General features: G+C 42.0%; 1 protein-coding gene across 5 annotated transcripts in view; it reads right to left on the reverse strand.

The window, feature by feature from the left end:
- Positions 1 to 12,552, reverse strand: part of LOC117426176 (histone deacetylase 4-like) — a 278,893-nt gene that overhangs the window by 12,161 nt on the left and 254,180 nt on the right. For all 5 annotated transcript variants that reach the window (XM_059033464.1, XM_059033462.1, XM_034043543.3 and 2 more), the window contains one exon: positions 668 to 786. In XM_059033464.1, coding sequence (XP_058889447.1) covers positions 668 to 786 — 119 coding nt within the window. The remainder of the gene's footprint in view (positions 1 to 667; positions 787 to 12,552) is intronic.

The raw sequence follows: 12,552 nt of genomic DNA on the forward strand, positions 1-12,552 counted from the left end.
ACCTACAGCTGTGGTCAAAAGCTTTACATCACCTACAATTTTAGGATTGAGACATAATTTAAAATATATATAACTTAGATATTTTATTTAACATCATGTAATCAAAGAAACTACAAAATGATATCGCAAAAATGTCTACCAGAAGCCATACAGTGGTAAAGTATTTTATGTTAGATTTCAAAATGTCACATTTTTCAATTTTGGTCAGTTTTTACATATGGTATATGGGAAAACTACAAAGCGGTATGCAATTTAATATGTTAACGTAACATTATTCAGCGGTTTCATTTGACTTTATGAAGTAAAATTAGTTAATTCTATAGCGATGCAAAACTTGTGGCCATAGCTGTACAGCTGTTAGTTAGCTGCCTGTAAAATGGACAGATTTATGAGCATTTCAACGGGATACAATATGGGTTATATATAATAGATATTTTTACAGCAGAGCTGCAAATATATGTTTATAAATATATGTACATCAATAAGCTCAATGTGTAAATTAGATTTACTATGGAAGTTGTTTCTACCATAGGGTATTTCAGAAACGAACTATTGCCACATTCTTATTATTTCTTAATGATGGTAGACCATTGTGCTTTGCTGCATCATGTACTGTATGATGGTTAATAACAATTGCAAACGCTGAATGTGTTACACGGGTACTTACACTTTGCAGTGACGTTGTATCCTCCGAGTGGAGATGGGTGTCCCTCAACTGCATCGAATCCTGAAGAAACCAGCACCACGTCGGGAGCAAACTCGTTCGCAATGGGCATTACCACAGTTCTGCAAACAAGCAACAGCAAGCATGAAGACTGGGAGCTTTTTTTTCCTTAGTTAGATTATGCTTATAACAGGAAATAAAAATATCAGAGGAAGTCCTTCTGGAGTGACAACAAGCATCCAGGTGCTGACAACACTTCTTATTAATCCTTTTAAATGTTTTAAATACAAAAATAATCTTTTTTTTCATTAAGGTGTTATAGCTTTATGGATACACTTCTTAGTTCACTTTTATAAACAACATATTATTCTGAAAGTATTCATTAAAAATTAAAGTAGAAATTATATTACCTTGAAATATATATTTTTTTACAATAAATTACCAACTTTTATTTTATATGAATGTCACAAAGACGGCCGGAGTGGGTGGCGTCAGACCAGAAACAGGAACACAATAAACAGAGAGATGGGGTTTTGGTGAGGCTGAACGCGTGATCGCGTTCAGCATTTAATAAACAGACAGAAAATAAAAGGTTTGAAACAACAAAACACAGGACACGGCACTTGTAGCCAAAATAAAAGGACAAACAAAAACGGACTAGACAGACAAAACACGGTGAGCAGATTTAACTATTACTATTATTATTATTATTATTATCTTTACCTCCGTCTCCAATCCCGTTCTCCACTCACCGAACACCAACCCCGACTGAGTGAAACTGTGCATCTATATATACTGTTGTGCTGGGATTCAATTACTAATTAATTACTCACTTGAATCCCAGCACGTGAATTCATTACGTGCAACCCCGTGCCACACATTATACACATTTTATCTGCACGTGAAGTGATGTGCCATCCTCGTGCCTAAATATAATTATACACTTTAAACACACGTGAAACACAGACCCGTTTATATCCCGTGTACCAATCTATACACCAACATTAACATACGCACGCAACATACATACACAGAACACACAAATGCACACAGGGGCGGGGCACTTTGCCACATATACCCCCCCTTGTGCGCAGCACACATGGCCTCAACGGCCACCTCCCCCCTTAAAAATCCAGCAGTCCAGGACAAAGTCTCGGGCTGGGAAGGGAGGCTCCAGTGGGCCCATGGCTGGCCATGCTGTCAGCACCCCTGCCGGTAGTGGCACGGCTGACAGCCTGTTGGTCCTGTCCTGCAGCGAAAAAGCTGCGGGGGCAGGTGGTCCCCCGACCTCCCCCTTCTTCGTAGCCGGCAGCTCCCTCCTGTGGGGCTCCGGCCACAAGAACTCCTGCAGCGAAACTGCTGCTGGGGAAAGTGGTCTCCAGACCTCGTCCCCCTTCGTGGCCGGCAGCTCCCCTTTCTGGGGCTCCGGCCACCGTACTCCCTGCGGAGGTACGGGCAGCAGAGGCAGCTCCTGCTCCTCTGCTCCGGGCGGTGGCGGAGGCAGAGGCAGCTCCAGCTCCTCTGCTCCTGGCGGTGGTGGTGGCGGAGGCAGAGGCAGCTCCAGCTCCTCTGCTCCTGGCGGTGGTGGTGGCGGAGGCAGAGGCAGCTCCAGCTCCTCTGCTCCTGGCGGTGGTGGTGGCGGAGGCAGAGGCAGCTCCAGCTCCTCTGCTCCTGGCGGTGGTGGTGGCGGAGGCAGAGGCAGCTCCTGCTCCTCTGCTCCTTGCGGTGGTGGTGGCGGAGGCAGAGGCAGCTCCTGCTCCTCTGCTCCTGGAGGTGGTGGAGGCAGAGGCAGCTCCTGCTCCTCTGCTCCTGGCGGTGGTGGTGGCGGAGGCAGAGGCAGCTCCTGCTCCTCTGCTCCTGGAGGTGGTGGAGGCAGAGGCAGCTCCTGCTCCTCTGCTCCTGGAGGTGGTGGAGGCAGAGGCAGCTCCAGCTCCTCTGCTCCTGGCGGTGCTGGCTCCCTCTGCTGTGGCGGCTGGGCATGTGCACGCCGTGCTGCCTTCAGCAGCATAGCGAGAGGCTGCTGGGGGACACCAGCATCCTGCCCTTCTCCCCCCCAAAAATTTTCAGGGGGTTGAGCCTGTAACTCCTCCCCTTCTGGCTCCTGGGGCTGAACCAGCAGGCATTTTCCCTCTGCTGGTGGCTTGGGTCCCAGGGCTGTGGAAGCCCCGACTTGCCTCCCTTTGGGCTGTGGACGCCCCGACTCCTCCCTGTTGGGCTGTGGACGCCCCGACTCCTCCCTGTTGGGCTGTGGACGCCCCGACTCCTCCCTGTTGGGCTGTGGACGCCCCGACTCCTCCCTGTTGGGCTGTGGACGTTCGGGCTCCCCCCACTCAGGCTGTGGACGTTCGGGCTCCCCCCACTCAGGCGTAGGACGTTCGGGCTCCTCCCACTCAGGCGTAGGACGTTCGGGCTCCTCCCACTCAGGCGTAGGACGTTCGGGCTCCTCCCACTCAGGCGTAGGACGTTCGGGCTCCTCCCACTCAGGCGTAGGACGTTCGGGCTCCTCCCACTCAGGCGTAGGACGTTCGGGCTCCTCCCACTCAGGCGTAGGACATTCGGGCTCCTTCCGCTTGGGCTCCTCCCATTTGGGCTGTGGATGCTCAGGCTCCTCCCATTTGGGCTGTGGAGGCAAAACCAGCAGGCATTCACCCTCTGCTGGTGGAGATGGGGACAGCAGGTACTCACCCTCTGCTGGTGGAGATGGGGACAGCAGGTACTCACCCTCTGCTGGTGGAGATGGGGACAGCAGGTACTCACCCTCTGCTGGTGGAGATGGGGACAGCAGGTACTCCTCTGCTGGTGGTCCTGCTACCTGGGCTGCTGTTCCATTTATGGTTGCCTCCAGGTAGCTGAGGACAAACTCCACACCTTCCTCCAAGGTGTTTGGGGTGTGTTCCTCCTGATAGGCCTCCCATCTCTCACAGTCCATCATCCACAGGGCCTGGACGACTATGGGCAGAGACTGGGCCTCCAGCCCAGCATTCTCCAGCATCCAGTCCCGCACTTTGATGGCGTCTTCTGCCATTTTTTTTTTTTTTTTCTCTTTTTTTTAAATCCAAACTGCGGTTCCTGCTCTGGCCTGAGTCCTGGAGGCGCTGTCGATCCCACGCAGGACACCACGTGTCACAAAGACGGCCGGAGTGGGTGGCGTCAGACCAGAAACAGGAACACAATAAACAGAGAGATGGGGTTTTGGTGAGGCTGAACGCGTGATCGCGTTCAGCATTTAATAAACAGACAGAAAATAAAAGGTTTGAAACAACAAAACACAGGACACGGCACTTGTAGCCAAAATAAAAGGACAAACAAAAACGGACTAGACAGACAAAACACGGTGAGCAGATTTAACTATTACTATTATTATTATTATTATTATCTTTACCTCCGTCTCCAATCCCGTTCTCCACTCACCGAACACCAACCCCGACTGAGTGAAACTGTGCATCTATATATACTGTTGTGCTGGGATTCAATTACTAATTAATTACTCACTTGAATCCCAGCACGTGAATTCATTACGTGCAACCCCGTGCCACACATTATACACATTTTATCTGCACGTGAAGTGATGTGCCATCCTCGTGCCTAAATATAATTATACACTTTAAACACACGTGAAACACAGACCCGTTTATATCCCGTGTACCAATCTATACACCAACATTAACATACGCACGCAACATACATACACAGAACACACAAATGCACACAGGGGCGGGGCACTTTGCCACAATGAACTTCAGGTAAAACATCATTATAGCAAAGAGCATGTCAGAAGGGTACGCTATGGAAGAATGCAGTAAAAAGTTACCAAGGAATCGCATTTAGTTCACAGTTAAACATGATTGTGTGAACCTGTTTCTGGATCTTTCTGGTTGGTCTGTTTACATTGCTCACGCACTTGTCTCCTGTGGTCATGCCTTGGGTTCGGCCCTAGCACTGCCCTGGCTTCTGAAGCCCTTCTATTTTCTTTTTTTCCATCTTGCACTTTACTTATTAAACCATAATTAAAGACACAGCATGTACAACATCTGCTGGCCCTGCTCAAGCATGGGTGGCTTCATTTTTAAGAGGCCCTGCACTGAAAACTCTAAACTTCCAGACCCTGTTTGCCACACAGTTTACCGCTTTCCGCTACTGCGCCCAGTGTAATCAGACATAAAGCGTGCTAGGTAAGTTTAAAGTGCAGTCTTTCACTGTTGGTAAGAACGTACAGTACCAGATTGTTCTCTTACATACATACATATATATATACACATACATACAGTTGTAGTCAAAATTTACATACCTCAATGGAAATGTATAATTTCTAGAAATTTCTCAAAGTAGCAAAAGTTTTGCTTTTGTGGATGAGGAGAAAATGTTACAAGAAATAGATGAATACAATTATTTATTTCAGCATTTTCTTTTTTTTTTGCAAAACTCCAAATATACTAATTCAAAAGTATTCATACCCTTTGATGCTATGCTAGTATTGTCTACAAGGTGCTAGAAATATCAATATGATAATGCAGAACCTAATTCTAGAAAAGTCTAGAAAATGCTGGATTGTAGGTGAACATTCTTAAAGAGTATAAAATGGTTAGGCATAGGATGATTGCTGTCATTACCAATAAGTCAATATGGGAAAAAGTAAATAGTTATCTGAAGACCATAGGCAGAAACTTATTTATTGTCATAAAGCTGGAGAAGGATACAAGAAGATTTCCAAGCATTTGACTATCCCAATTTCCACTACTGTTTCTATTATCAAGAAGTACAAGACTTATGGTACAGTGCCTTGCATAAGTATTCACCCCCCTTGGACTTTTCCACATTTTGTAGTGTTACAACCTGGAACTAAAATGGACTTAATTGGGATTTTTACCATTAGATTTACACAACATACTTAACACTTTGAAGGTGCAATTACAGCTGTGAGTCTTTTTGGTTAAGTATCTACCAGCTTTGCACATCTGGATCCTGCAATTTTTGCCCATTCTTCTTGGCAAAATTGCTCAAGCTCTGTCAAGTTGGATGGGGACCGTTGGTGAACAGCAATTTTCAAGTCTTGCCACAGATTCTCAATCGGATTGAGGTCTGGGCTTTGACTGGGCCATTCTAAGACATTCAGGTTCTTGTTTCTAAACCACTCCAGTGTAGCTTTGGCTGTGTGTTTAGGGTCATTGTCCTGCTGGAAGGTGAACCTCCGCCCCAGTCCCAGGTCTCTTGCAGACTGAAACAGGTTTTCCTCTAGAATTTCCCTGTATTTGGCTCCATCCATCTTGCCCTCAATCCTGACCAGTTTCCCAGTCCCTGCCGATGAAAAGCATCCCCATAACATGATGCTACCACCACCATGCTTCACCGTGGGGATGGTGTTCTCAGGGTGATGAGCTGTGTTGACTTTGCGCCACACATAACGTTTTGCGCTAAGGCCAAAAAGTTCAATTTTGGTCTCATCAGACCAGAGAACCTTTTTCCACGTTTGCTGTGTCTCCCACATGCCTTTTGGCAAAATCCAAACGGGATTTGATATGGGTTTTTTTCAGCAATGGCTTTCTTCTCACCACTCTTCCATACAGTCCAGCTTTGTGGAGCATCCGGGTTATAGTTGTCCCATGGACGGTTTCTCCCATCTCAGCTGTGGATCTCTCCAGCTCCTTCAGAGGTACCATTGGCCTCTTGGTTGCTTCTCTGACTAATGCCCTCCTTACCTGGTCACTGAGTTTTGGTGGACGGCCTTCTCTAGGCAGAGTCGCGGTTGTGTCATATTCTTTCCATTTTTTAACAATGGATTTAACGGTGCTCCGGGGGATGTTCAAAGTTTGGGATATTTTTTATAATCCAACCCTGATTGGTGCTTCTCCAGAACTTTATCCCAGACTTGTTTTGATAGCTCCTTGGTCTTCATGATGCTGTTTGTTTAGATATGCTCTCTAACAAACTCTGGGGCCTTCCAGAAACAGGTGTATTTAATCTGAGACCATGTGACTCCATTCAACTAATTATGTGACTTCTAAGGGCAATTGGTTGCACCAGAGCTTATTTAGGGGTGTCACAGCAAAGGGGGTGAATACTTATGCAATCAACTTTTCAGTTTTTTATTTGTAAATAATTGTGAAAAATATGTAGATTTTTTTCCCCCACTTCGACATTATGGACTATTTTGTGTAGATCAGTGACAAAAAATCCTAATTAAATCCATTTTAATTCCAGGTTGTAACACTACAAAATGTGGAAAAGTCCAAGGGGGGTGAATACTTATGCAAGGCACTGTAGTCAAAGTCCCGATCTAAATCCGATTGAGAATCTTTGGTATGAGTTGAAGAAGGCTGTGCACAAGAGAAGTCCTCGGAATTTGAATAAACTGGAACAATTTTGCTTTGAAGAATGGTCAAAAGTCACTAAAGAATCATGCCAAAAGTACATTGACAAATATCCTAATCGTTTAAAAGAGGTTGTAAATTGTAAATTTCCATTGGGGAATGTAAACTAAATAAAAATAAAAGGTTTAAACAAAACAAAACACTCAAAATAAACGGCACAATGGCCAAACGAACAAACAGGCAAAACAGTGGACAAAACAAACAAGTACCGTGCTGGTCCTCCAGCACAAAGTAGCAATTGTTATTATTTAATTACGTTTTTAATTATTTTTCTCCTCTCCACACCCATTCTCCACTCTCGAACACACCAACCCCGAGTGAGTGAATTGTGCAACTATTTATACAGTTGTGCTGGGATTCAATTACTAATTAATCATTCATTTGAATCCCAGCACGTGATCTAATTTGTGCACTCCCCGTGCTCACATATTAATACACACTTTATCTGCACGTGAACTGATTGTGCAATCCTCGTACCTAAATACAACTATATATTTTAAATCACTCGTGCTACACAGACCCATTTATATCCCGTGCACCACTATATCCACATATAACAGACGACATGAAACACAAAATACACACAAGGGCGGGGCACCCTGCCACAATATACTATAATGTCCTGCTTTTTAATTTAATTTGCCTTAACAGATCAGTAGTGGATCTTCCTCAGGCACTGTATATTTCAAGCAAAGAAACAATTAAAAAGCAGAATGTTTTACTTAAAAGCAGACTCCACAACACCTGGACAGACAGCATTTAGGCATGTCCTCTATATGTACTATTATTTGAAAGTGAAAAATCCAGATGAGCTGTTTCCAATAATTATCTTTCAATAGCTCAACCAATCGGGTGTCAGTACTGTAAAAAGGTTATTCGTTTGATGTTAAGTATTTACTAATGTCTATCCAAAATGTCCAAAAGGGATCAGCACCACTGTGACTGAAATGTTTTGTTCCTGTCTTCCTGTAATCGATTTGTCCATTTGAGAGATATGTTAGATGACCACGTAATTAAACAGGGCTGCAGAACATTACTTTAATACAGTACTTTAATTTCCGCCCTGTATTGTTGGAGCGAACAGGCTGCATTTTAAAAAGCCAACACGCTAAAAGCAGACAAGAGAGGAAGAACTACTAACTAGGGAGAAAATCACAGTTAATGGAAGTTAAAAGATAATTTAAGGTAATGGTGATGCCACGTGCTAGGAATGCCCGTACCAGGTTTCCTCCAAATGAAATGGCTGGTTCTCAAGATGTAGCTACAATGGAAGTATGACTAAGTCCACAATATCCCTGTTGCTGCAGATAGTTGATCCTGAGCAGGGGATAATGATAGGTTTGGTTTTGTCAGATTTTTTTTTTTATTTGTTTACTGTGTCTTAAAAGCCAACAATCTTAGCTAACCACAATCCTTTGACAAGAAGCCACGGTTGGTTGCAAAGCTCTTACAAGAGACCTTAAAGTGGCAAGCGCACTCTGTGGGATGTTTTTTTTGTTTATTTTAGCTTTGAAGTACTTGTAGTTGCTGAGCTGTGGAATTCAAAAGGATGGAAAACTGCTCTTATAAACAGAGAAATGAGCTACAGGGGGTAAGGCTCTGTGGTTTTTAGGGAGTGACACCCAATGCACCTATTACCAGTTGCTGTGACTGTAAGCGTTTACTGTAATATGGCCCGTGGTGTAGCACTGTACTGTAGTTTTTCCATAGTTTACCTACAAAATTGCTCTACTGTCTGCGTCTATGAAGTAAGTACATGACTTTTTTAAATAAATAAAAATATGCTGATTTACTTTTAATAAAAACGCCACCAAAGGTTTTTGTGGCCTGAGCAACCAGACTAATTGTAGGGCTAAAAGAATGAGCTATTAAGATAAGCTGAAGGAACTGAAGAAATAAGGGGGACTTGATTGAAGTCTTTAAAATGTTATAAAGAGTTGAGAAAATGAAACCTAACCAACAGTTTAAGCACAGCGCAGAAAAGTGGAGGCAGACTTAGGCCAGAGGGAAAGAGATACTTCTTTACACAGAAAATGGTGATGGTATGGAATGGGTTTCCTAGCCATGTTGTTGATGCTGAATCACTGGGATCCTTTAAGACACGATTTGGCAGTTTTGAGATCAATCAGCTACTAGGAACCAGCTGATCACTGATGGACAGAATGGCCACCACTTGTTTGTAAATTATCTTATGTTCTTGTCTACTTTTTGATGTTTTGGGACCTGTTTTGAAGAGAAATTCCAAAGAACATGACTAACTACCAAGAAGCCTCATACTTATTGTTCTGGTGTAGTATTATACTATGTTAAAATAATTATATTCCTCTTTGTAAATGTTCCTTTGCACTTGTTTGAGTACAGGGCCCCTTTTTTCAATTATATGAGTGTGAAAGTAGAAAGGGCAACCCTGCTGAGACAAAGCATCAACACTCAGAAATATAAATGTGATGGATACAGTTAAAATTCCTGTCTGAGCAAACAGAGTTTCTTTGGAGAGTGAACCTAATCAATCATCTGTGGTGCATGCTTCCTGAAAAGAGTGCTGTACTAAAATCCTCAAAATAGGGAACGCTTTTGCCATCCAATCAAGGACGCAGTACATTTATTTGATTTACAGATAGATTTTGATTGTGCCTGACTGGTACTGTAACTTATGGGATCTGCATTTATTTATCTGGAATGCAATACAAATATTGGGGTTGTATTCTGAATGTATTTAAACTTGGATGTTACTGTTGTTTTTGTTGACTGGATTCTAATACTGTACAGCTATGGACAAAAGTTTTGCATCACCTAAAATTTTAGGAAAAAAAAACGACTATATGAACATAAGTTAGATCTTTTATTTAACATCATATAATCAAATAAACTACAAAATGATATTGCAAAAGTCTACGGGAAGCCATAATAGTAGTATAGTATTTCATGTTAGATTTTGAAATGTCACATTTTTCTATTTCTGTCAGGTTTTCGTTAAGCATATGAAAAACTTAACAGTACGTAATTCAATATACGTAACATTATTCAGCAGGCTTCATTCGAATGTAAGAAGTGATGCTAAACTTTTGGCCATAGCTGTACAGTATTCTTGCACAAGCACTAGTTTCTACCCTTAAATCTGTTTTTCAAGTGTATTACTAGATTAATAACCAGATTAATAACATTGTAAGTTATTAAATGAGCAGGGACCAAGAACAGGGGATTTGACAAGGTCGATTCTTCATTTGGTGGGGTTTCAAATCCCTAACTAATTACAACTTTTCAATGACAATGTTTTTTTTGGTTTTTTTATTGGCTTTATTTGAATAGATTTTGACACTGTTGTATTTGATTTTAGCATGCATGCATTGATACTTGAAATCAATGTCCTGTACACATTCTTTTTTCCTTCATATACTGGTATTTAAAAAAGGTTTTTACTTTAGCTCATGAAACTCTCAAGTCTCTATTACAATTTTTTAAAGAGAAGAATACATTTAAAAAACCAGTAAGAAAATGCTCACATTTTGTTTATATTTTAGCTAAGTGTTAAGCATTTAGAATTCATCTTATACAATTAACCACTGTCAAAGAATCTAGGTGTTTTCTGTAAGAAAATGTATATCACATTCAATAGTTCTTCACAGCCTTTTCAAAATACATTTAAATGCAGTACTCGTTGCAATGTTTTATAAAAAGAGGCCTATTCATTATGGCTTTTCTGACTGGTTACAGACATTCCCAATGTTAAAATGTTAACATTTAGGAAAGTAAATGTTATTTATTATTATTTTTTTGGTCAATAATTGTATTCCTCTCAGTAAATTTGCACCAGTGGTTTATATTTTAAACCCAAACATGACTGTGGGACACAGCAACGTTTTATTAATAATTTAAGCTCTGTATATTTATGAGGATGCATTACAAGCAGTAGTGGTTCATATGAATACATGTGGAATTCATAATCAAAATGGGAAAACTACCCTTTAGAGAGTATATTTGAATCCCTGCCACTTACTGTGTCACGTAGCTTACAAACAGGCAGTGATTCTTTTGCATTTTCCTTTACTACCATTGACAGAGTGTACTTTAAATAGCTAAGTGCTACTACAAATGTATAATACATGCTGTCTTGCCTTGTTATAGTGAAGCGATCCAAGCAAAGGATGCTCATCAAATTGTATAGCATTATACAGCAAAGAGAAGCAAAACTTTCTCATCATCAGCCAGGTACAATGAGTTGGCAAACTAAGTAGCCAGTTTCCTTACAATAGCCCTCAAGCACCAGTCTGGAGACTTTGAGGGTACATAGACGCTTCCTGTTAACTTCATGATGTATTATAACTAGATATCAGAGAGAACAAATGGAGCCCAACTAAAACCTCTGTGCTGGGAATTGTCCAGACATAAATCATAGCGGCTATTGGTTTTTATTTTGTATCACCTTTGATGTTCACCCCTGAAACTTGGATCCTAACTTTTTTTTTTTTAATAATTTTTGCAGAACTGTAAGTGTAAAAAAAAATAATGGTTTGTTGAGTTAATCAATTTGATTGGCTAATTTTGATTGTCTCTGATACTTATCGATTTTGTGAAGGCGAGAGCAGTTCACCTTTACAGGCTCCACAAGGGGAAGCTGGGATGCTTGATGCCATGTTTTTAAACCTGAGGCATTTGGCGCTGTTTAAGTAATGGGGTTTCTAAATCATATCCAAGTTCACGTTTACCTTGGTGTGTGAAGCTGTTGTGGTGTTTGTCGTTTTTCATGCCAATTTTTGCAAACCATTTTCATCTATGAATGACAAATTCAAACCTGCCAGAAACAAACTTAAAATACGGAATGTATTTCTGCATTGCCCCAGCCTGCAAGTGCCCTTGAGTTGTTTTGCAGAAAACCCAATAAAAAGGCATCAGTGGATCAGAAATTTTAATTTAATTACTGGTAGCAATGTACAAGTCTATGAATAGGGCAAACCTGTACTAAACACAGACAGGTTCTGTGCTAAAACCCATCCATTGCTGGCCAGTTCCTGCATTGTGCATCAATGCAAGAATAAGGTAGCCCGTGTTGGGGATAGACGATGGGCCAAAGGCATATGAAGGGTTAATGGTAAACATGGCTATCTGCTGTCACGCTCACAGGGTTTTCCACTGGTTCCCTTTGCAAAAACATCAAAGCCTTGTCATCTGGCAGTGCGGAGAGCTGGTTTGAGTTAAGTTCAAATCTCCACGCTGTTTCCAAGTTCATGGTGAAAGTGCCCGAGCTTCTGGATTTCATTAGAGACAATTTTCTTATCTTTTTTTTGTGTGCCTCTCTCATTCTTTTTTCATCTCAGTCTTGATTCCCTGCAAATGCAACGTGGCACTTGCTGGGTCTAAATAACAAGGTGCTGCCTTCAAAGCACAGATTGTCTCAGGGGCCCCACAAATTAGAAAAAAAAGAAAAAAACCTGGAGTGGATCTATGAGCTGTTGAGTGCTCCTTCCAGAACTCATTGGGGACTATAAATTCTGAACATCCAAGCCCTACTGCATGCTGATA

The sequence above is a fragment of the Acipenser ruthenus genome, chromosome 11 (genome assembly GCF_902713425.1).
Source record: "Acipenser ruthenus chromosome 11, fAciRut3.2 maternal haplotype, whole genome shotgun sequence".
Taxonomy (NCBI): domain Eukaryota; kingdom Metazoa; phylum Chordata; class Actinopteri; order Acipenseriformes; family Acipenseridae; genus Acipenser; species Acipenser ruthenus.